The sequence below is a fragment of the Mugil cephalus genome, chromosome 14 (genome assembly GCF_022458985.1).
Source record: "Mugil cephalus isolate CIBA_MC_2020 chromosome 14, CIBA_Mcephalus_1.1, whole genome shotgun sequence".
In the NCBI taxonomy this organism is placed as follows: domain Eukaryota; kingdom Metazoa; phylum Chordata; class Actinopteri; order Mugiliformes; family Mugilidae; genus Mugil; species Mugil cephalus.
The window spans coordinates 17,465,895-17,491,969 of NC_061783.1; the positions used below are offsets into that span (position 1 = coordinate 17,465,895).

The 26,075-nt window shown below is 45.1% G+C and overlaps 1 protein-coding gene across 1 annotated transcript in view; it reads right to left on the reverse strand.

Moving 5' to 3' along the window:
* Window positions 1–4,839: 4,839 nt before the first annotated feature.
* Window positions 4,840–26,075, reverse strand: part of sdc2 (syndecan 2) — a 40,369-nt gene continuing 19,133 nt past the window's right edge. The window contains exons 2-5 of the mRNA XM_047604763.1: window positions 11,562–11,676; window positions 10,718–10,887; window positions 9,030–9,153; window positions 4,840–7,141 (exon numbers count right to left, since the gene is read on the reverse strand). Of these exons, the coding sequence (XP_047460719.1) occupies window positions 6,978–7,141; window positions 9,030–9,153; window positions 10,718–10,887; window positions 11,562–11,676 (573 nt within the window). The 3' untranslated portion in view covers window positions 4,840–6,977. The remainder of the gene's footprint in view (window positions 7,142–9,029; window positions 9,154–10,717; window positions 10,888–11,561; window positions 11,677–26,075) is intronic.

Consider the following 26,075-nt stretch of genomic DNA (forward strand, 5'->3'; position numbering starts at 1 on the left):
TACAGACAGAGGACTGATACTAGATTTTCTCTTAGGGATGGCACTAGTGGTGGTAATCAGGCTAAAAAACTGGGCACATTTCGGTGCCGCTGACTTTTTAATTAATTAATAAATTATCCATCCCTATCAGATATCAAGGATGTGTTTATGCATCAAGAAGTTCGCGCTAGTAGCCCCCGCAGCTTATTCTCGACACATCAACCGAGTAGAACTTCGTTCTCAACTGTTCTGTTATTGGTAATAAATTGGAGGTTAGTGGTTGAGTTAAGGTTTATGCGGTAAAGCAGAAATGCTAGCGGCCACTCTGTGAGCTCCCAGATGCTAATATTTGCAGTGTGACCGCTTATCTCCCTGAAGTATAAATTACTTGGCCAAAGTAAACTTTTTTATCGTTCTTGCAGCCCTAGAAGTGAGAACAAAGTCACTTCTTGCGGAGAATGTAAGAAACTTTAGTCAACAAATGCTGTCATGCTAACATTCCAAGTTAAAGTTTAAATGAATGTCTGTTGGGACACAATGTCACTGAATGAGGAAAAACTATGGAGACTGTGGTGAAAGTGTTGCAATGTTTATATATTTGCATTAAATACTGTGTGTCTGTGATTACATAATGGAACAAGAAGAAGCAGCTGCAGTGAGCTGTTAGATGAAGAGCTGCAGGCGAAACCACCATCCTGTCTGCAAAGTAACTCCATTTACTTTGCCCCTTATTCCACAAAAAAAAAAAAAAAAAAAACAATCATGGTGACTCACAAGATAAGGAATGGAAAAAATACAAATATTACCTAAATTCTTTATTAAAATGACACTCATATGTTTTGCTATTAACCCAAATGTGCTGTTATCATCCATAACTGCAGGTGGCGCCAAATCAGCCAATACTGAAATGTTTTGAATTGTCTTCCAAGCTGTTTAAGTTTGACTTTTTTTTTGTGTTCTGTTTGTGAGAATAAAGGCAAAAAATGATTTTTACGTTCCTAAAACTGTGTGCGCGCGTCGAGCTTTTGAACACAGTTCAAATTTTCGACGTTGATTTTTTTATGACACAAGTCTCCGTTTTTTTTGTCTACGTGTGTTTGGCCAACTCTAATGTTCCGTCGCAATAAGAGCCTGAGCTGCCTCTCAGTCTGAAGCCGTGAAAGCAGCCGTGAAAGCAGCCGCGTAGCGGTGTTCCTGCAGCTGGTAGAGCTGAGACTGCGGCTTGTGGCGACGGCGGCTCCGACCGATGCCAGGCAAGAGTATAGACCTGAGGTCGGAGATCCATAGCACTATAATCATCACAGTTTTATTTGCAGGACTCGACTTGGTGCCCCGGTCCCGTGCTGCGTTGCGTCTGGATGCTGTGCTGCCGTGTTTGGGTCACTGAGGTGCAACGTGTCCACCCTCGTCGGGCCCAGGCTTAGTCTCTTCAGCCATGAGCTCTTATGAGGCCTGACAGCCTGTTTACCTTGGCGCCAATTCCTTGACTGTTTCTGCATGGTTTGGTGCTGACTGTAAGTTGATGGCTGGCAGCTTTATTGAATTAGCTCGGTATGGAGGGAGACAAAAGAAGGAGCGGGAGAAAATGATCAAAATGAGGCTCTAAAAGAAGACCAAGCGTGGTTTACGTTGGCTGACATAAACACGCGCTGACCCTTTACATTAACCCAAAGGAATCATAAACACCGCATAAATCCTGGATGCACTTTCACACAAACACGAGGCCAACGGAGCAGACGCTTGCAACACAGCCCCGCAGACGCATTGGGAAACGTTTGTTACCGCAAGAGCTTCAGTATAGATGTCTCCTCTCCCATTGGCTCCCGGCTTCACCGCCCCTCTGAACGGGTCCTGGTGAGACGTCTTGTTTCAGACCGCCTCTGGGCAAACATCAAGTACCACGCTAGATCACACTGACCCGAATCCTTAGAGAGGTATTCACTTAAAACAACATATCAAAAAGCAGCAGCAGCAGCAGCAGATCCCCCCGTCCCCCACCCAGCCCCCACACGGCCCCCACCCGTCTACTGGAGCCACACATGCAGACAGACACGCTTTAGGAATATGTTCTGATAAGCGCTCTCGTTCTTCGTCTTATTCCAGTGTGAAGCTGCCTTCAAACGGGGTCGTGTTGTTCACCATGTTCACCTTGTGACATCTCACATCTTGTGGTGGTTACAACCTTGAAGTCGTAACTCCTTCTCTAAAGGAGTTGTGACTGCTGCCGTTTTTTTTGAAACAGCTGAGGCCAAAAAAAGCAAATTTTTGATTACTTACTTGTGCAGTTTTTTGTATTTTTTTTCAACACATCTGAGGAGAATTTTGACGTTCCCAGCATCCTCCTCCACTCGTCATGTCTTCGCATTAACTATATTAATTTAGCTCAGTAAATTCTTAGCCCGGACGCCAGTAGTTGCTTAGCAGCAGTGTTCTCGCGGGTTACGGCTGATGTTACCACCCGAGTGCACAACTTCCCACGATCTGACCACATGTTCATGAGCTGCATTTGAAGGCAACGCCAGATGGTACGCCGATCCGGCATAACATTATGACCACCTTCGTAATATTGTGTAGGTCCAAAACAGTTGTGACTCAGAAAATGGTTATAAGAATGTTTTTAATGGGGGCTTTTGGGTTTTGTGGATTGAGGGGAGGGGCCCTAGTGATGGGATCTAGTGAATTTGGAGGCCTTTTTTTTTTCTTCAGTTGTTCCTAAGCCATTTCTGTTCTGTCTGTGTCAGGCTGCATCCTGCTGCCATCAAGGAGTGTCATTGCTATGGGTGTGGGGGTGCCTGGTCTGGTCTAGGCGGGTGCTACATGTGTTAAAAAAAAAACATCTACATGAATGAATACAAGGTCCAAAAGCTTCCCAGTAGAACATTGTATTGTCACATGTTGGTCAATGTTGGTGAATCAAAAAAATGCATCAAAGGTGGTCATAATGTTATGCCTGATCAGTGCCACACATGTAGGTATTCACCTCCTCTAACCTTTTTTTTTATTGTTTTCTTTTCATAAAATAAAGATGATTATTTCAGCCTGTTTCTTGTTCTGATGCTAAACCTCACCGTAGCGTCATGTTTACTGTACACATTGTGACAAGTAGCTGTGAAATATTTTGTAATTTTGATTTGGCAGAGATGAAAAGCTTCCTGTCCCCCTCCTTGATTGCAAAATGTATCTAATTAATAAAAAGAGGAATGCTTGTAATGATCATCTCTGCAACTCCACAGGGGGATAATCCCATTTACTTAACGACGTGTTTTATGTGATAACTCTGAATAAATCAGTTAATGAGAATGAACCTACCCCCCCACCCCGAGCCCCTGAGAGTTTTGTTAAAGCTAGCCCCCCCTCCTCCTCCTTTTTTTCCTGAACCACTCAAGATGTGCAGTCCTGTGTGCAGATTAATCCCCTCTGTTACTCTAATCTCCCTCTGTAACAGGGTGAGATTAGGGCACTAAAATGATACGGTGGAGCACATAACCACATAAAGATTACTCATCTGCACATTGATAATCCCCTCGGACTTTAAGTAATGTTAGCAGAGTGAATGCGCTGCGGGAGTATTAAAGGCGGCCGTGCAATTTAAAATGTTCGGCACTCTATTTATAGAGGGCAGCTTTGTTGTGGGGTATTTGGGTCTTTGTGGTGGCCTCAGTAAGAAAGCCGTACTTTTGAATAATTAGCCAAATGAGCTCTTTGTTGGAGACATTTCTTTTTCTTTTTTTTTTTAGAGTAGTTAATGAGCTATGGAGAAAGGCGTCTGCTCTCGACTTTTTAGACAAAACATTCAGTAATAGATCCCAGGAGAAGTCTAGGCTAACAGGTATTTATATATATATATTTATACATACACACACACACACACACACACACACACACACACACACACACACACACACACACACACACACCAACTAGGGAACTTAGTAAGTTAGTTAGTACGTTTAAAACAGTAGTTCAACATTGTAGGAAATATATTTTTTACTTTCTCTCAAATAAATGGAGCATTTAGCCTAGCCTAGCTTACACTGCAACAAAAATGCTTGCTAAGAGGTTTCAGTAGAAAAAAAAAAAGATACAAATATATAAATGTTGACATTGAAACTGGTTTATTGCAAAGACCTTTCTTTGTTTTGATTCTATGTTGTACAGAGAACCAACTGACTGGTTGGAAAAACAGTGAAAGCAAGTGAGAGGGAGGCTATAGTTAGCTTAGCTTAGCTTAACTATAGCCTAGCATAAAAAGTTGAAACTAGGTGAAAGAGCTAGCCTGAATCTCTAAAACTAACAAATCTACCTTAACTAAAACTTAAAGTTGTTTTTAGTTTGTTTTGTGTCCGTGCTAAGCTAAGCTAACATTGGCTTCTTCTGTATTTAAATATATGAGTGATAATGATCGTCCATCTTTAATCAAGACAGCAGATGAGCTTATTTTCCAAACAGTCTAAAACTATTTAAGGCTGCTACCACCAGTTGTTTCAGTTCTGCTTAATCATTTACAATTCAGCAATTTTAAAAAAGGTGTCGTAGAAGTTGATCATAGTTTCAACTTTAAATATGCTCATCATTCCAACAGTTTAAAATTCAAAGACCTTCTTTTGTACAATTATCCAAGATGGAAAAAAGTTTTTTTTTCTTCCCCCTTTTAAATGATTTGAATCAAACAAACCAGGATCCCAGAAATCACACTGCCAACTGCAAACAATTGAGAGAATTGGAGTCTGAGCAGAGGCGCTATTTTCTTCAATCTTCTTGTGATTCAGTGTGGCAACCCAACGATTGAAAAACCCAGCATCCAAAAAAAAAAAACAACAAAAAACAATCAAATTTCTAAAAGGAGACGACACAAGCGGCTGGATATTAGGCCACAATGTTTATTCAGTAGTGTTGTTTCAACTTATAGGTACAATACTGTCAGCTTTTGTAAGACTAAAAAAAAGTTACCATTACAGTCATCCATGCTCACAGAATGCCAGTCAAGTCGTTTACACCCCTCCTTTGTGTACACACCCGCCACATGCTCACCTTGAGCAAGTACATTTCCAAATGGTAGGCACTTTGAAGGTTTAAAACATTTGTGAATATACATTTATATATATTTATATATCTTTTCATATGCTAATAAGCAATTGGACTCAAAGGTCAGGTCTCTAATAGAGAGAAACAAGAGTGAAGGAAAAAAAAATAAGAGAGAGAAAGAGGAAACAACATGATGTGGCCACGATGGAAGGAGGGGGGAGGGATGGTGGGGACAGAAATACTGTGAGTCTTTGGGTTCTTCAGTATATTTCAGTACCTTAGGTCCGATGACGAGAAAGGAACAACAGAGATGAGGGAAGGATGGAACGAGGAGAGGGTCACCGTGAGAGCGGCGGCGTTAGGAGTTTAGACGATGTGACTGCATCTACTGGATTTACTTCACTGTACAGATGAAAAAAAAAAAAAAAAAAGGCAACTTCAGACGAAACCTAACGGACGAAACGGAATCTCCCCGCGGATCTAGCGCTAAATGTGAAAGAGTTACTATCTCGAAGCTGCCGTTTTGTGTCTTTTTTTTATTTTATTTTTTGGGATGCAGAATGGCATCAGAGCAAACCTCACAGCTCAACACGTGCCCCGAAATAGCCCTCAACGTGAAGACTTATTTTTTATTTATCACCGCGGAGGTCTGCGCGCGGCCCTAGCTTTAGCCTCGCGTCCGCGGGAACTTCGCGGAGCAGATCTTTGGCCCTAAAGCATCGCGGCCGGGACAATGACGCCAGGCAAACTCGGTCGACTCGGTGAGAAAAGGAGGAGAGGAGGGGATGGACTGACGGCTGGCCGCGCTCCAATCTGATTATAAAGAGGTGGGAGAGATGCGAGGGTGCAAGTGTGCTAGCAGAGATTGGATGCAGTCGGTAAACTTGAGGGACACATCGAGGAGGAGGAGGGAGGAGGGAGATGGAGCACGCCACAAACACACGAAGCAGCGAGACAGCATTGGGAAACAAAAGCAGTGAATGTGCAAGAGAGGATGAATTTAAATAGAAAAGTATTTGAGCGAGACATGAAACCGGTTTACTTTTTAGCTTCTCTTTTTTTGTTTCCCCCTCGAGCCCTGACATGTTTCTTTTTTTTCTCTTCTTCTTCATCTTCATCAAGACCCGATTCCTGCGTATGAAAATAAAACACTGTCGAAAACCAAAAAAAAAACAAAAAAAAAAATATGAGAACTGAGAAGAGAACAAACAAATAAGGAACGAGACATAAACGCCCACGTCTGACGGGTGAGAGCAAATAATAAACATTGTAACCTGAAGGGAGAACATTTACATTGACCGTTAACAGCGTTAATATGAAGACCGGAGAGCTTCATCGAAACTACAAAGGCAATTCTTTTTTTTTTTTTCCACTTTTTTTTTTTTTAACATCAGAGAAAAGATAAATTAATGTAATACACCTTTAGAGATCAACATCAGACATGCTAGGACAAAATAAAAAGAAAAAAATGAAAGTAGGTTTGATACAGTATAATTATATTCGATCATTTAATTTTTTTTTTCTTTACAAATAACATACTGCTACAGTTAAAAGTAGTCAGCGACTAAAAACGGCTCCTCTGACAGAAGACGGAAGCGTTCGGCCTCCGCGTCTTTACAGATTCCTGCTTTTACTTTTTATTTTTTTCAGCCTTTTTCAAATAGTACACAAAATGTTTAAATATACTCAGATTCGCCATAAAAGGAAAAATGCTTGGGTTTCATTTAAAAACAAAAAAAAAAAAAAAAAAAAAGAAGAAAGAAAAGGTCTTAATTACAATACTCTATGCAAAAGCTTTCCTTTGAGCTGTTTGACCTCAATCGACTTGAAAACGTTTTGTTGCTTCTGTTTGTGTTTGAACGGGTTTCGCTGTTGTAACAGACTGCGCTTTTTCCAAGAGTCGCTCTGGATTTGGCGATCTGGTGACCGGGAGGGCTTTTTTTTTTTTTTTGGGAGGGGAGTGGGTGGTGTTTTTATGCATAAAACTCCTTGGTTGGGGCCTTCTGGTAGGCGGCGCCGGAGGGTTTCCTCTCTCCCAGGTCGTAGCTGCCCTCGTCCTTCTTCCTCATGCGGTAGACGAGCAGGAGGATGAGGAAGATGGCGAACAGGAAGCCGATCACGCCTCCCGCGATAACGGCTGAAAGAGGAGGACACAGACAGCGACAATAAATACACAACCAGTACTGACTTATTCATTCTGGTTTCTATTTTGTGCATTCAGTTTTCGAAGCGCCTCGTTCCCGCTGGTGCAACTTCCAACGTAACGCAACCCAACAGCAAGCGATCCAAACTGATTTCTTAACCGTGTTGAAACCGAGCTGCAACCCTGATAAACGACCGCTGAAAAAACCTGGCGCGGTTACTTCGTGTCGCCAGGAAAACCTATAATTTGTCTCGGGAGACGACGGAGTCAGTCGTTTTCCTCAAAGCTTAATTTCTCCTCTTCTAATGCGTTGGTGGGTCGGGAGGACACGCGGAGAGAGCGGCGGCTGATTGGACGTGGTTTATATTCCGGCGATTCCCAGTGGGGCCTTTAGAGGAAGAAGCTCGCGACGCTGGACGATTCAGAAAAGTCGGTCCGAGAGTCCTGCTCCTGAACCGACCGACACAGGCGCACTTAGCTGAAATGTCACAGAGGAATCCAGAAAACATGAACCCGCCGGGTCGTAGGAAACATAATTAGCTGCTGTGAAGCTGGAAAATAATGTCAAGTGGCTGTAAAGTGACAAACACGACTCATCCTGTCACACAGAGAAGTCCCAGCTCATTTCAACCTTTTTCATGAGTGGATCTGTGTCTAAACCCTCTTGGACGTCCGTGACTGGACTCACACAGGCCTCAGAGAGACTGGGATTCGAGCTAAATGAAGTTCTGTGGAGAACACACGCTATATTAAACCAGGGCTAACTTCAGGGAAATCACTTCCGAAGAAATGAATGAATTCCTCCTCTGTTTCAATAACACGTGCGCGAGGTTCTTCGCGGCCTCTTAATCTATTTAGGCCGTCTCCCGGCGCTACAATCTGCCCTCTGCTCCACGTCATGTTTACCCGCGCTCTCGTGGGTAAAACTCCTGGCACGCGCCCAGCTGCTGAGCTGCAGGAGGCGTGCTGAGAGAATTAATGAAAATTAGATTATAGGCAATTTGGGGAAATGGGAGCAGGTGACCCAGGTGTATATATATATATATATATTTCAATATTCTAAGGCCTAATGCAGAGACTTTAAGCTGAAAATCTGAGAACAATATGCAAAAGATGAAATGGCTAGGAGAAAGAGAGAGATGTGATTCGTCCTTGCGGGTGTTGTGTCTGCACACTGTCAACACCAGATGGATATCACGGCGAAGCGAAAGCGAGGTGCCGTCTCTCCATCTCTCTCTCACTCGCGCTGATTGTGATTCAGATCATCTCGAACCCTTCTTTCATGTATTCAAAGCGGGCGGCGCTCTCGAGAATCTCCCCGCAGCGCCGCGAACTCCACAAGGTCCCGCAGACGGAGTTTATCAAAAAAGAAATATAATTATCGGGAGCGGCGTTCAGGTGGGGGAACTTTCAGAAAGCGCTATCGAGATTTTCGAGGACTTCGCCGCTTGCTTTGAAAATACGCTGACGTGCGCGGTAATGGGACGATCGGACGGGAGAGTGAAATGAACGTTTCACATGCATCGGGGATTTCGTTCGGGGGAATGTGTTGATTTGAAATGTGAAGCCGCTTCTGGTTTACCGGCTCAGCACAGAGGACAGACACGGGGACGCAGCCCGGCTCTGTCCGAAGGTGATGCATTTGTGTACCGGCACTAATTCACATGTTCAGCGTGTTCTAGCTTGTTTGCTTAATAGCTGTGTAACCATAGATGTGTCGCTCCTTTCCAGCCGGTGCAGAGCTACAGAAGGCTAACAATGCTAACATAAAATGTCAACCTGTCCCTCTAGGATCGTCTTCTGCGCTCGGTTCCACACGAGCCCCAAAGTCAGATTAACGGTGGTTTATTTGATGCGCGCCGTCGTCCGCCGTGACACGTACCTGCCAGCACCTCTGTCCTCTGGAAGAGGTTTTCAGTGCGGACCTCGACGGGCTCCTGAGGTGAGCCGGGGGCACTGGTCGTACTAGTCATCCTTGGAAATTCCTCCGTGACTGGCACTTGGACCTGGGGGACGAGGCAAGAAAGAGAGGAAGAAAAGCATTAATCTGATGATTCAATTCGACTCGATTCCGGCCAGGAAGGAACCCTGAGCGGAACCCAGCTCGCACGGAGGGACTCGTCTGCCTGAGGCTGGCCGGGTGGAGACAGAGAGGAGAGGAGGGAAGAGCAGGAGGAGCAACATGAACATCTGTCATAGATATATACAACGGACTGAAGGAAAAACATGTGGAATCTGATGACGATACAGATACATGTAGCTGATGATGTTATAGTTTGAGGATATTATAAGAGGTAGACAGGTTGGAGCATTGTTCATTCAGGCAGGAGTGGTGTCTAATGGTTCTAAAAACACCTTAATTAATATTAAAATTTAAATAAATAAAATAAAGGTAACAAAATTGAATGTGCTTGGCTAGCAAGTTATGCTAAATCCACTCTTTATTGTCAATGTAACGTATGCTAACAGTATGCTAACACGCCTTGTACATCCAAACTCACTCTTTTCTAATCGATGTATCGCTAACATATGCTAACTTGCATATGCTAAAAGCGTTTTGCGGGTGTGTGCGGTGTAAGTCATCGCCCGACTTTGCGTGTCCCCGAAAGTTTTTAACTATTCCTATAAGGAAAAAAATGTTACTGGTCCAAGAGTAAAATACAGAGCAGGGGTCCTAAATGGAACCTGGCTAGTGAAAGCTGAAGGGGGTTTGGGTCAAAGAAGAAAATGCAGACTGTCCAAAAAGATTAGTTCAAGGCTCCAGAAAAAGTGGGAAGAGAAAGTGAGCCAGTGACCACAAGTTTTTTTTTTTTTTTTAGTTCTAGGAAAGTAAGCAAATCATGTGGAATGTATCTGAGCTCACGCGCCTCATACTCGCTACGACGACACCAGAGAAGAGCGCAAAGAAACAGAATGTAACCGAGCCACTGCATTTGGCCGAGGGGGGCAGCGACAGAGGGGGAAAATGGAACCAGGCCAGGTAGGCTTGGCTTAAGGGGTTTAGACGCTGATGACTAATCCCAAACAGATGCAGCGTCCAGCGCGCCGCGGCGAGGCTGCGGCGCGGGAGCGAGATATAGGACGGCCCCGCGATATATGATTACGTTCTGGTGAGGCAGATGTAATCCTCCACAATTTGCGGCGGAGCGAAAACATCGAGAAGTGACGTGAGCGCTTGATCTTTATCCTGAGAGCAACCTCGCAGCTCCTGGCATTACAAAGGATTTGATGGCACAGCGGGTCAGATGGAGACTGGAGGTGCAGTGTCGCTCGCTGTTGAGTCAGGACACTTACACATGAGCCGCCGTGATTATACGTGTCGCATGACAACGCGCACGGCAAGAGATTCACACGCAAAAGACACACAAATGTGAAGAATCCATCTTAGATGGTGCACGGCATTGAGCCTTCATGATGCAGAATATTTTAAGGGAGCAAAAATATATCAGCAGCATCACGTAAGTAAATATAAAATCTGTTTACTTGAATAAATAATTCAGTTTTTTTACTGTACGCTCGTTTTGCTGGTTCAGGAACAGCCTCGCGTCTCGACTCTGAAGCATTTCTTACCTCTGTTCTGAACGGTTTCCTGGGCGTGCTGTCTCTGGCCTTTTCTCTAACCGTGGACGTGTCCATCTTGGGGGTGAAATCTTTGGTGGAGTCCTGGGTGGGTTGCGCCGCCTTGGGTTCGATATAAACCATGCTGACGGTCGTCTGCTCCGGCACGACTTCACCCCCGCCTAGGAGAGAGACACGGGCGGAGAAATGAAGCCTCTCCACGTCGGGCGATCGGTGCACGAGTCAGTGTTTCATATCCAGATTTACGTATTTTGTCTTATTTAACCTCACACTTGTGGGTTTTTACCTTAATCTATTATTTACAGCCGATCTTTCCAGGAGAATGTGGAGCGGCAGAGCAGCGTTAATAGGGCGACTGTGGAATATCGGGAGAACTATTGATCACAGTCCAGTCTCCTTTTACCTCGAACGACCTTTTCTATTCTCCCCGCAGTTACACAACTCTCTCAGAGTTACTTTCGACCGAGGAATGAGCGCTGCAACGGTGCTTAAGGCGAGGGGAGCAGGAGAGCTACTAAAAAAAGACAAGTGAAATTTGCACACTTGCCAGCGGCGGTCTGGGTGACAAGGCAATCTCAATGCAAATCAAGTGAGAGAGAGAGAGTGAGATGTGGTGGGAGGAAAAAAAAAAAAAACAGACAAAGAGATGAGAAAGTGATGGAACAACTTACATTTGGATGGGAAGCGAGGTATAAAAAAAAAAAAAAAAAAAAAAGGCTTTGAGAACGGATGTCACCGTGCCTCCGAGCTTCAAACTCCACCCAAATCTGCCACTTCGTGTGTGTGTGTGTGTGTGTGTGTGTGTGTGTGTGTGTGTGTGTGTGCGTGAACCTACCTGAGCCCGACCCTGAGTTAAAGTCATCATCGTCTTCGGGGTAGTAGCCTCCCGAGCCTGTGTCGTCCAGGTACAAGTCGTCAGCCTGAGAGGAAGTCTTGGCGGCTTCTGCTATCTGCAAAACAACCAGATAACGAGGTGTTGAGGATTTCGTGTCGCTTTTATTGCATATCTCATTTTGCAGTCCGGGTGCGGGCGCAAGATTTCATTCTGCACCACATCACATCACATCACAGCACAGCACAGCACAGCACAGGTGAGCTCAGTATTTCAAGCACACGTGAGCCTAATGGACAAGCTTTTATGGATCGTTAATCGCGGCCACATCGCTTTTAGACCACCACTTCAGTTGGTTATTTTTCTAATTGGCGAATGGAGAATCCGCTTTGGTATCAAGATAAAGCTCATACCATTAGCAACAGTTTCGGTGGAGCAGTCAAAGCGAGAATCTGTCTCCGCAGGAATCGGTGCACCCCGTAGACAAAAATGCTAAGCCCAGTGTATCCCTGAGGGACGGCTACTATCAACACATCACCCTGTGTTTACATCTGGGGTTTAAGAGCTTCCTTTCCAGCCACACGTACAATCTGCACTAGTGTTTTTGAGCTCACTGCTCTTTACACATGCAAACGTAAAAAGAAAAAAAAAAAAAAAGATGTGTGTGCATGCAACAATCTTCATTTGAAGTGCACAAAATATAACACAAGTTTGTTTGTCCCTTTATTGCCATTCAGTTCAATAGACCAAGGTGGAATCAAGCTCAAGTAAAAGTCAAACAAAATCCTAATTTGACGCGACTGATGTCTTACATTAAACGCCACTATATCTTGAATACTGATGCATTACTTTAAGCAGCATGTTTCTGTTGTTGCTCGTGGAGGTGGAGCTAGTTCTAAACACTGTAGATACAGTTTTAAAGACCGGGCTGAGATGATTCATCAGAGACGAAAGAAGAAATGTTCTGATGGAAAAAAATCTCATTTACTGAAATGAAGCCACGCCAGAAGTTTGGTTAATTGTTAACAACTCGTGCACTCGGAGGGTTGAAATGTTTCACCGGCAGACATTCTGACATTTTCGTCCCTAGAGCCAAACTACTGCTTTTACGGCCTAAACGAGACGCAGGTGACCGTCCAATCAGGACGCGGCGCCCGTCTCCCCGCGCCATCGCCCGGACGACTGCCCCGACCGGCGGGAATGTTTGTGTTCCGGCTTAATGGAGTGATTGGCTGAAAAAGCCCACAGTTTAACAGAGCCTGTTTGTTTAAAAAGCGCCGCTTCGCACGGCGCGTGAGTTGAGATTTAGACGAGAAATAAGATAACAAAAAAATATATAAATAAATAAATGGTCCGAGGATGAATATTCGACGTTTAAATGTGTCGTGGTGCATGTAACTGTTTTCCATGCGGCGTTTAGTGGATGTGTGACTGGACCAGCTGTAAACCAGCATCCATGGCAACATCCATTCACGTCCCATTCACCAGCCTGTGCTTGGCTATACATCCCCTTCTATACCGATAGTCCTGCTTTAGAAGAGAAGGGAACAAAAGAACGGCCTCTCTATCTGATGGGTGAGTTGCACCCGTTTAGCTGATCCAGGTCTGCTCTGTGAATGTTTTGCCGATAAACCTTGGGCTGAATAAAGTTGTGGTGGAGCAAATAATCAATAGACTCGGCAGGAAGTAAGTGCACAGGCGTGCTATGAGAAAGGTAAGATAATAGCAACTTTTAGATGTTCTGAGTTTGAATGGGTAAAACACATCTATTTCCAGACTATTTAAAGGATTGAGCTGTTTTATTAGTGTTCTATATTGCTGAAGTGTTTACATGTGCCTTCTGTTCACGTGTTTGTGTTCCCCTCTTTTCCTTTTTTATAGTATGAAATACAAAAAGAGCAATACATCCCTTTTCAAATGCTTTTTTTTGGACATTTTTTCAGTTTGATAAATGACTTGGATCCAAGGTTTTTGCAGACGGATGTTCCCTCAATGAATCAACAAGTAGTTTCAGCATAAAAAGGCAAGAAGACAGGCCAGAGAAGATGCATCCTTTCCGGTGTGTCTCAGCTTCGCCAATTACACTCTGTATTCTAATGGGAATGTGTTCAGTAATGCTTTTAAGTTACTGTGTGTGTGTGTGTGTGTGTGTGTGTTTGCGCGGCGTCACGAGAGAAAAGGCCGGGCACTCTCCATGACAAAGAGACGGGGAGTACACATGGATAACAGCAGCGTGAAGGAGAAGAAAAGGAAGACGGAGGCGAGATGAAACACAACAATGCGTTTCTCCGTCTCCCCTCTCTCAGATGCCTCCCGACGTCTGGAATAAAGGCCTTTCACCGCCGAGCCGCCTGATCAAAGAGAAAATTTGTTCAAAGCAACTTTATCTTAACTTTCTTCGCCTCCTCCTTCTTCTTCTCCTCCAAACACAAACCCCCCCACCCGACCCCCTTTGCACTCTGCTCCAGCGGCCTGGTAAAACCGATTCAACCGGTCCATGTGGTCCACGGGTCCTTTGTGCGTCGCAGATACGGGCACAATGGCCCGAGAGGAGGCAGGTCACAGATCAAACGGCGACAAAGGGCACTAATGAGATAGAGGCCACACACACACGCGCGCACGCACGCATGAGCGGACGTGTTTTACAAATGTATGCAAACATCCACCTGATTATACGTAACACACGTATTACAGGGGGCAATTGAGCATAGAAACATCGCATGACATCACGGAAACTTGTGAAGGAACGCGGAAGAACGGGCGCATTAACTCCCCCGCAGGCTTATTAGACATAAATGTCAGACGCGTAATTACAACGCAGACACTTTCACCTGACTTGTTAAATGGAGGGATATTATGCATAATGATGTGCAAGACAGTAGCTAATTAAATATTTTTTTTATTTTTTTCTTTCTTTCGCCGATCTTAACGTCCCATACAATTATACAATACACTCACTGGTTCTAATTTTCTTGATCAGCAGAAAATACTCGCAACGTAGAACCTGTGATTTGGCTCAAATTTGTTGCATTTTAAGGTGAGGGTGCACCAAACGGACATCAGAGAAACTACCGGCAACCAACGCAAAGGGCCAAGAGGCAGCTAACACAAGGATTCCGCGCAAGCGTCAGAGGAAATAACTCTTCATACCAACAGGTGGCAGTAGTCTAGATTTGTTGTTCGGGGAAACAGGAAGAGCTAATATTAAATAGCAGGCTAGCATGTATAGAGCAGGACTCTACAGCTCATTCATTCTAGCTGAGTCTTCTGTGAGTGTGTTTGTCCTTTAAACTTTCTTATTTTGCTTATTTATGTCAGTCCGAGTGCACGTATAACTTATATTACGTATATATAGTATACAGACGTATATTACTTGAACGGTGCAATGTTCACAAGTTTTTAGGCGTCTCTCCTCTTCTGATTTGTGGCCGAATGTCCACAGTTGTCATGAAAGCGCTTACACGCCAATCACCCACAACATTAAAACCACTGACAGGAGAGGTGAATAACATTCGCCCTATCTTGTGAGATCCAGTGTTCTGCTGGGAAACTTTTGGACCCTGAATTTGTGTGGATGTTGCGTAGACATGTACCACCCACCTAGACCAGACCAGACCAGAAACCCCAGCCCCAGTGACACTCCTTAGTGACAGCAGCCATCCCCAACCGGCTGACACAGGCACACGAGGAAAAACAAGGAACAACTCAGAAAGCAAGAAAAGGAGCACGAGATGTCGACCTGGTTTCCAAATTCGCTAGATCCCAAACTGATTTATATATTTGTGTATCTCAGGCCCCTCCCCTCAACACATAGGACCCAATAAAGTTTACCCCAATAAAAACATCCTATTGCCAGACACCATAGTACACCTTAAGAAGACCCATATCCATTCTCACAACTGTTTAGGAGGCACAAGAGAGTCCTACAGATTGTTTGGACATAATGTTACGCCTGACCGGTGTACATAAACAGGACGTTTAAGTACCAGAGAGTGCAATTTCAATCATGGCGTGTATCATCTGGCTATTGGCATAGCAAATTTAAAGCAGATGAAAAAAGAATTTGACTAAAAAGGATTTTGTGGTACTTACAGAGATTTACGAGGCTGCATCAAATTCTAGCGAAAACCTCTCCAAGAGTCACGCTCCCCGTCAGACCTGCGAGTACACAAGTCTGCCATCTCCCCCGCAATCTTCACGTTTCAACAGTTCGAACAAAGCTTCAGGATTAGCGCGGTTCAACTGTGCAGGCTCCGCTGCAACACCGAATCTGTACAGATCTGAATCCGAGGGGAGGAAACGGTCCGTTTGACCTCGATAAACTTCACTTATCTGACACACTGGGACGCGCGCACACACACACACACACACACACACGCACACACGCAAACCGGCGAGCGTGTGTTTCTTGTGACTGCACACAATAAAAACTTGATAAACCCAGAATTTCTCCACCGCCGACACACGCAAACACGCGTGCGCGGACCGCAGCCGCTCCGATAAACTTTGCTCCATTTATCAATCCAGTGACATTTACAGGTAGTTTTCTGCTTTTACCTCTTATCTCAGAGTCTGAGCTGAACCAGACATCAATCCACCGCCAAGCAAATCCACGCAAACGCCGCAAATCAGGTAGCAACTTGGCCTTGCAGAAACCCAACTCTCTCTTCATATATATATATATATATATATATATGTATATATATATATATATATATATATATATATATATATATATATGCTTCCTTCATTGTGGAGTTGCTGCTCCTGTCTAAGGAGCAATTATCTGAAAAATCCTGCAGTGCTGTAGAGCACATTCGGGACAGGATGGGCTCGTAAAATGAATCTAATTGGAAATATAATAGAGCAACTTATCATCACTTTTTGGCTGTGAATGTCGGGGGCTTCATTTTCTGAAAGCCATCTGTTACACGGCAAAAGACTAACTGACTCATCCCTCCTCAGAAACCAAAGCGCTGCACTTTTACCCTCATTCATTAAACCTGAAAGCTGATGTGATATTTAAGTTTTGTGAACCAGTGAAAATTAAAAAAAAAAAAAAATGTAATACCTGTAGTGATTCTGTTTTGGTTCTGAAGTAGTAAATATATATTTTTTTTTTACAGCCGCCCGCATTCAGTGTAATGTAATTATGGTGGCAGAGGGATCATTAAAGCTTTCTGGAGGCTCACTGATTTGCTGTATTGATGTTAGCTTTAACCACCGGTGTGTTTATCTAAAAAGATGGATGAGCGCGCAGTTCCATTACACACCAGTCACACTATCATATGCTTGGGTTTGTGAAAACAGGTGGATCTCCTCTGAATGCCAACATATAAATCTAACTGTCACGGTGGAAAAAAAAGTACATCCCGCTTCTCTATAAGATCCAAACACAAAACGCATCGTGGGTTCCATTTCTTCTTCTAGTGATTTATTCTTCGAGTTTAATCCATATTCTTTGAGGCAGCCTTGTAGTGACCTGAAGATAATAAAAAAGTTTCAGAGGAAGGCCTTGGAGCACTAGCGGAGAGAGGAGGAGATAACATCAATGCTCCTACGTCACAGTCAGTGCATATGTGCACAAAGACGCTCTCAAAAAGGCGAAGGACAACCCATGCAGAGATCTACCCCGTCCTCTCTTCATGGCTCACACTAGCTTATTTTTAGTTATTTACTTAGCATTGTGTAGTACAAAGTAGATCTTCAGTGTCTGAACTACAAAGAGCCTACATCGTAGCCTACATGAATGGCTTCAGACTCGTGTGCTCTGCGGCGTTCTTTAATTACGCCGCTAAAGTGCTCGTCGAGTTTCTCTGTGGGCTTCAAACAACGGGCGATAGGAACCGAGTGGCTTGGAGTTAGATCTGACAAATGTTGTACAACAGTTAGCTTAACTGCAAATGTGTGCGTGCGTGTCCACTGATTTGACGGACAAAAAAGGAGGATGCGTTGTTTTTCGCGCCCGTCTGTACGGACGTGAGACACACGGACACAGATTGCGGTTTACGTCGCAGTGGTGTGTAGTTCTGTCTCTGGGGACGTGCAGATCTGACCGCGAGATATGGGGAAAGTGCAACTTTGTGTAAACAAAATTGTTTTGTCATAAATAAAAAACAATAATGCAAAGCCAAACAACCTCCACAGCAAAAAAGCAAAAGTTTATTGCAGAATGCCCGTTTCTACTTGAATGCCTGCATTCACATCACTGATACTGAACTTTAAACAGAGTGTATATGTTACTTTTAAATTAAGAAATAAATAATCCTGAATTAAACTGAAAAGTTTAATTCGTAGGAAGCAGCAGGCTTGGGTGGATCTTGACATTTTATGACTCACTTCGTCATGTGCCACTGTAACAGGTTACTGTTGGGGGGGATCTGTGTGTGTGGGGGGGAGCTGTTGTGCTGTAGTGATTAGAGAAGCAGCTTTGGGACTGAAGGGTCACAGGTTTGCCCCCCTCCCCACCCCCCCACCCCTCCTTCCCTCATGTCCATGGCTGAGATGCCTCGAGCAAGCCCCAAATTGCTCCCCCAGGTGCTGCACAAAAGAGGCAGCAGTGGCTCGCTGCTCTGAGTGTGCACACCACCGTGCGAACGAACGGATGGGTCGAATGCTTAATGCCGTGTGGCACCGAAAATGTTTTTTTTCTCCACAGTAGTTTAAGCCTTTAATATCATACTGTACCTTTGATTTGTGAGCACAGAGCCTGATGTTCAGCGACTCCCCATAGAATATTAAAATGCGGTTTATTTTTTTTTAGCTGGTTTAGAACCACTTAAACCTTTTTATTCTTGCGGTAATTAAGCGGTAGAACATAGCAACAAACTTAGCAACGCACGTTTGTGTTGCTATGTATCAGAAAACTGCCGTGATGAGGTGGTAGCTAGCAACGCCAGCCTTCTCGGTTGCGAGAGGAGCTGCTGCTGCTGCTGCTGCTGCTGCCATCTCTGCCTCCTAATGAACTAATAAACCAGCAGGAGGTCTGTCTGTCCTCCACAGCGCACGTCTTTATGTCTGTCTGTCTGCCCGTCACCCTGTTTGGTTCACCTATAAATCAAAAGGAGACGTAAAGATTTGGAGAAGGCACGAAGCAAAGACGACGGAAAGAGGAGGGGAGCGTCAGATAAAAGAGGGAGAGTGGGTGGACAAAATGGGGGAGAGGATGAGAACAGAGAGAGGGAGGCGAAGAGGAAATAACCCGGCGCTGTAGTGAATCCTGTAGCCGGGAGGTTTCTCTGCTAAAAGCCTGTCAGAGTCACATGTCCGTGCCTAGTGGGGCTTGAAAGACACCGTGCTTACATTATGTGCGTGTCAGTGTGTTATATGTACCTTTTCTTTTCTATAAGAGACGGACAGAAAGGATGGGTGGGGGGGGTACATGAGGGAGGAATGGAGTCATCTCAGCGGTGCCCAGACCGCTGACTTTCTGCTGTTGACACACCGCTCTCACTTCTTACAACAAATATTAGCTCAACTCCAAGTCAGGCCAGGGGGGAAATGGTGTCCCTCAGAGGAAACGCACACACACACACACACTCCGCGACCATCTGCGCGTCTGTGGCAGCGCCCGTGCGCGCCGAGGCGCACTAACCCCGTCTCCAGCTTCCGCACGGAGGCGTGAGACTGAGACACAGACACGCATCAATCACCGACTTCAGAGCGGTAAAAGTGGAAAACAAGAGCGCGGGGGCCGGCGTCTCAGATCTCCCCTCGACGGTCCGCTGCCTTCTCCGGTTCTCGACCAGCTCGGGAAAGAACAGAAAACTGCATCCCCGCTTTCCAAATTGCCACCGCGCTCTGCGTATAAGTCCTCCCGCTCCACAAATGTCCCCTCTCCATATTTAATAAGAGTTTCTACAGTGTCTGACATTACATTTGCTTGCACTTTCCAATATTCCCCCTTTTTATGTTTAATTTAAAACACGCTAGACATTGTTTCGACGAGCAAATTCGTACGGGCGAGGAGCGAATCAATGATTTATTGCTGGACTAATTCATCAAGTAAAAGCTGTCGCGGCTTCATGAAACTTGGTGAGATATATTTAGTTTCCCTTTGCCCCTGCAACCAGACTTAATGCTAATTAGGCTAACCATTTCAACATTTGAGTTAGATGAGATGTATGAAGCTGGAGGAGCCGGTTAGCTTAGCGGGGAGAGTTATCCGGACTCTGTGCAAAGATTTAAAATAAATCCAGCACCTCCAAAGCATCAACGATCAACAGATGAATCACAAAGCTTTTGTTGGGTTCAGTCCTCAGATCTAGTTTACTGCATCATTACCCCTCAGCCGCTCGTTTGCCCGTCTTATTTTGTTCGGTTTTATTAGTTTTCACAGTATGAAGGTTCTTCACAGGCACACCGGGACAGCTCTGCTCTCCGTTGTCCGCTTTGTTCCGTCCTGTGAATGGAATCTGTTCTCATTATCGCTACCAGGCAAACAAGCGGAGTCAATAACGGGCAGGAGGGGAGGGCGCGCGAGAGAAAGAGACGGAGAAATATTGTTAATCCCTAATTAACAAAGTAAAGGTGTCAGATTGGCCTGCTGGCTTTCGCTTTATCTGTTCCACTCGGCCTGCTGCGGATCCATACCGAGGGGTCGATACGGCAGCGCGGCGCGGCGAGCAGCGGCTGTGCTCCGCCTGCCTCGTTTCAGCCCGGTGTCGACGAACTCGGCTTAAAGAGAACTCTCTCCTCCTCCCCGAAAGGGCTGCTTTGTAACCTGGACTTTGTCACGGAGCGTCAGACAGGAGGAAATCAGCGGAAGATCAGCAGATAGGAGGGTGCAAAGTGAGGGGAGCGAGAGAGGCGTCCTCCTACATACTTGAGGGAGAAGGAGGTGGACCGGCTGAGAGCAGGCCTCGCTGCTGCAGCTGTCAGGAGTTTCTGAGGAGCGCTGCAATCAGCCGAACGTATGAAACAAAAGTTCATATGTAAAGCCTGTTAGCTTAGGGGCAGGAGACTAGTTCTAGTTGTTCCAAATTCTAACCGATTTAAAGCTGGAAACTTGTGATCGGTTCAATCAGGACGCGTGTTAATGCCAGGTCTGAACGGGGCCTTTGTTACAAATGAATGCGGCATAACTGCGCACTGGAGTCCAAGTCTGATCCAAGTTACAGCGACCGTAAAACATAACACCAGACGCGCAGATTAGGGTCATTAAATCTCTCGGAATTTTTCCTCCAGGACAATAGTTAATGAAGAATAACTTTATATCTATCAGCTACCTCTGAGTTGTATGGGAGGCTGTGAGGCAATAAGTTAAAGCTTAACTCTGTTCAATCAAACTCTCAGCTAGCATTCAGCGTTAGCCACATCCTGCTACCAGTATTATTCATACAATCAAATACATTTTAATTAAGTCTGGTATCAACTTCATCTACTTCTGCTTACTGATAGCAACCTAATGCAACAAGTAAATGGCTAAACTGACTCTATTTTACTCCTGTCACCTGTTTGCATATGTTTAGTTGATTATTGTTGCTTCCGTCAGTGCCTCAATGTTGCATTTTCTGTCGTTTGTTCCTCATGTTATGGACAATGCAGCTAATTCACCAGCCCCTTTTTTTTTTTATATAGTTTCCAGTTTTCTTGTTATTTCAATTTTACAATATGCTGCAGTCTGGGCACGTCAAATAAATGAGCTAAAAACTTTTGTCGCTAATGGAAAACATTACACTATGCGGAGACCTGATGATGCATTCAGCAGTTTTTATGTTTTTAAATTTTTTTTTTTGCTGGTATATTATAGAGTCATCAAATTATCCCAGAGAACTCTCTGTTTCCACGCTGAGGACCACTGGGGACGTCTGAGTTTACGCAGCGTCAGCACACGAGCAGACAGCTGCTGCTGCCTTTCGCGGAGGAAGCCTGAATAACGACTAGATCGGTGATGCTGCGGTTATTATAGAGAGAGGGAGAGAGGGAGAGAAAAATCAGGGCGGGAGGAGTTGCCGACAACCAAACGTTCAATTTGTCCCAGCAACACCTGCAGTTGACTGAACAAACCGCCAGCGAGACGGGCAGATAAAAAGGTCCGCGTGAGTCACGCCTGTGGGTGGCGAGCATTGTTTGGAAGATGGAAATGGGAAGAAGAGGCACCAACAGGTCTCAAACAGAGATGTCCAAACTGTAACTCTAATAGGCCAAAAAAAAAAAAAGGCTACCCTGAGTGTGTCTGTCTGTCTGTCTGTCTGTCGCCGTGCTCTTTGAACCCTCCCTAACTTTTATTGCCCTCCCAGGGATCATAATAAGGAACTAATTGATAGTGTTTGAGCCGCGGGCTGAGGAGAGGGGGGGAGTTCCTGCAGGAAGTCAACACAAATCAAACTCTCTCAGAGCCCTTGAGGTCTGGAGCTACTCCAGCTGAGTTGTGGTGGGTAACAGGCGCTGTGTGAATGTGTGTGCCGAGACAGAGAGTGGAACTGAGAATAAGAGAGCAACAGTCTGCAGCAGGTACTGTAACATTAAGTCAAAAAATGACAAATAGCAATTACGCGATCAGCCTCCTCACTTAACCACACGTGCGACTACTTTAGAACTGAAGGGTTCGCTTAATAAGAAACATCAAAAGGTGACAATTAAGATGATATTGATATGCACGTTACCTAAAGTCAACCCAAGATACCGCAGCCTTTTCATCTTATAGCTTCTGCAACGTTACGTGAAGTTAAAAACAAGGTGACTTGTTGAGACTCACATACTGTACAGTATCCTGAGGAAAAATTCACCCCATCCCCCCTGAATCCTTTCATTTTCGCCTTGCTTTTAAAGGATTAGGTCACATTCCCTCGATAGGTAGGTAGGTGAAAGCCCCCCCCCCCACCCCCCAACCCTCACCGATCTGTGCACAGGCCGAGCATGTGGGTGCATTCGGCTCAGATTCATATCGTCTCCTATTCCAAAACAAACGGCCGTCTGACATAGAAAGGCATACAGCACATTCCACAGGGCTCAAGGGGGGTGGAAGGAGCGCGAGGGGTTTCCAGCTCACACTTCCAGGGGTGTCTGCCCTGCACTGTGCTTTGTGTGACATTATGTTCCCCCTCAAACTTAAGTTGGGCCGCTATTCAGAAGGTTTGGAGGATTGGTGGTGGAGCGGTGGTATCCAGGCGACTTCGCCGCTTTGATGCACGCGCCGCAAGAGAAAATAGTCCCCCAAGTCTTGAAGAAAGTGTAATAATACATGATGTCTCTCACCCAATGTGCTGCAAGTATGCCCCATCCGCCCCCCTCCCCAACTGTCTTGAATAACGCTAGAGCTGAGAACCATAGCTTGTTAGTACATATATCTTCACCAGCTAATCGGTTACTTTGACTCCCTGCTGTGTTCAACGATGGGACTGTTTGTGCACAGTTAGCACGTGTGAGCTTGATGGCGGAAGATGTAATTTTATATCACATACATATCATCGACAGCTACTGCAGTTGCAAAACGATCTCAATCGCTGGAAATTATTTGCTATAATTGGCGTGAATCAATTCAAGTAATTATGCAAATGTGCATCTGTAGCAACAACACTCCTTCGAGTTTGCAAACAAAACAGAAAAGCGACGCTGCATCCTGAAGAAAAGGCCAAACCCTTTTTTTTTTTATAGCGGTGCGAGAATGCAGGTGAAAACAGGACACTTCCTTGCACACGGCTGTTAAAGGAATAAGACCCTCTTTTTACGGGTGCATTAGCACAACTTTATCCTCCTATAAAGATTAAGTAAACGGTCTGAGACCTGAGGACAATCGAATGCACCAAAGTCCTTTTCTGCGAATGCTGCTGCTCGTCGGGCGTGTCGCCTGACTGGCACAGCTTGGTTCTCTCAGCGAGTGCACAGGCTTTCTGAAACATTTGACAAATCTGGCGCCCCTTCGCTGCACAGCTGGGACGTTTTCTGCCTACACAGACTATCAAGGACTAAAACTGGCGGATTTTGGGGAGGGATAGGCAGGAAGTCAAATGCTGAACTCCATGATTTTTGTAATAATGGCATCTGTGCGGGAATGATTATTCCATCAATCAATCCAACAAAAGGTCCTCCCTCAAATATCTCAATAACTGAATTGAACTGAAAATATGTACAAATGTTAACGCCTTCATGCCTTCACCAACGCAGCTTCCACGTTCTAACACTGGTTAATCTTTACATATCCATACTGTTAAATCAGATATGAGCTAATTACCACGCTAACATGCTGAACTAACACGCCGAACGCGGTCGACATTATCCGGGCTTTGTGACTGTGAGCAGGTTGGCATGGCAGACGTTAGCGTTTATTTTAAAGCATAAAACCCCGCCTAACTACAGCCTCGTGAAGCGGCTCTTCCAAAGCAAACAAAAGCAAGTCACAGTTGACTTGTTAACTCAGGCTAAGGATCGACATTCGTAGCCGAACAGAACCGAACAGGGGTTTAATTGCCACTTTCAAACACAGCTGAGCACATCCCTCAAACTCCTAACACGTAAGCAGAACGCGTGGGTCCCTACCTACCGTACCGCGCCGCTTTTGGACCAGAGCGACGTGCTCATCTTAAGTTTTTTTCTTTTTCCTCTTCCCACAGACACAACATGGAGTCCCTATGATTTCCCCTCTCACAGAATTGCTTCCCGACAGGAAGTTACTGAATTTAATGGTTTCCAAAAAAAAAACAGACACAGGCTGAAGAACCACTGATGGGGAAGAGCGAACAATGGCAGCCACCTCACTCCGCAGCCTAGCTGTCTACAAATGTTCTGAGGCTGCCAACAGAATATACAAGCACCACCAAGACTCAAAACACGGGTTGAAAAATGATCACTTTTTATGGGCTGCGGGTCTCTTGCGAGCGCGTCGGTGGAAAAAATACGGATTCTCTCACATGCTGCAACACATTAGAGCCCTGTTACTTCATCTCAGACCACTAAATATTTCACCACTCTAATTAGAGGCTGTCTGATTCTGTCAAGTGGCTCTCTTGAGGGCCTGATCAGATTTAAAAAGTTAATGTAAACCTTTTTTTTTTCGCTGTGAAACTCAGCCGCGGGCGCTTCCAGAACACATAAAGAAACGAGAACAATGCGCCGCTCATGTGGCTCCAACATGGACCTATTTAGAGAATACCTCAGAGCTGTGGTATCCAGCCTCATGGACCGTAACTGGCTTTCTCTCTGCTTCCTGCACAAAAAGGAGCTCTGCGCGTTCCCAGGCCTTCGCAAGAGCCGCCGCTCCACTGAATCTCGCCCTCCTCTCCTCTCCTCCCTCCCGTACGCCGCCCTCGGTCCTAGTCCACCAGTTAGGAAGCTGCTCGGTTAAACCACGTCTGATACGCGGAGGAAAGTCTAGATTCTTTGTCAACTGTGAAACTCTAGACACTGGGAAATGAGCTCGGGCCTGCAGTCCTCTCCGGCGCTGAGAAAATGGGGGAAAAAACAGTCAGATTCGCTGCAGCGCGGCAGCGCGGTTCCCTCCAGACACGAGGGAAATGTGAAGCTTAAGAGAAAAGCCCGAGCAGCGTAGAGACGGGCAAATGCAGTAAAAAAGGGGAGGGAGAGTTTTTAGTGCGTTTTATATATATATATAATAAAATAAGTTTCATATATGTGCAAATGAAAAGTTTACAATATCCGAGCATAAGCTGCAAGAGAACAATCTGCCTTAGCCTGAATAAGCAGCCAAACATGAACGACCATCTGTTCTTAGCTGGACCGGATAGCACAGCACTCATGAACGGCTCAAATATCAGAGGCCGTGACCACTACGTGGGCTCGAATAAGGACGTTGTACGGAGCCGTGCACACGCAAACGTGAACAGCTGTACGAATGAGAGGCAGCGTTTGTTTCACGAGAAACAGAAATGAGGAGCGAAAATAAGGTTTTCCACAAATTCAACTGTCCGATTGAAGCGATGCATCTTTAGTGCACCAGTCACTGGTTTTCTGTTTTGCTAAAATACGTATTAATGTTAATTACTCACTATGAGTTAATTAAAAAAAAAAACTTTATGGCAAACTTTCCAAGGCCAAATAGGAAAATAGCTTTCGTGCGATTGTCCTCGTTCATAGGAGTCGAGAAAGAAAAGCAAGGCCCCGGGTAAAGACAATTAGAGCAAACACAAACAGAAACACTCCTTTCACAGAAATCGTTAGTTTCTTCCTTTAATCTATAGCCGCCTCTTTTTACGGCAACCTTGAACTAAGCTAAAGAGCTCCTCCGCTTCTGTTTCTCTGTCATAACAAAATAGCAAATCACGGCCGGGAATGACTAAGCCTGTGGGATCCACTCAGCCAGGGGAAAACATTAGCATTTTGACAAAAGCTTATTCCCTCAAAGAGGTTTCGGTGACCCTCCTCCATTAACTCGCTCCCGAAATAACACGAAAACTTAACAGGCGGAAGGCCTTTCTGTTTGAACAGCCAAATGGACGGACGACTTTCATCCTTTGTTTCAACCTGCAACAAATTACTTCTCACGTAGCTTTACTTTAAGGCCCGCAGGTGCGCTCTATAGGAAGTCTTTCGTCTGTGCGCGAGGAGGAAATTAATAAT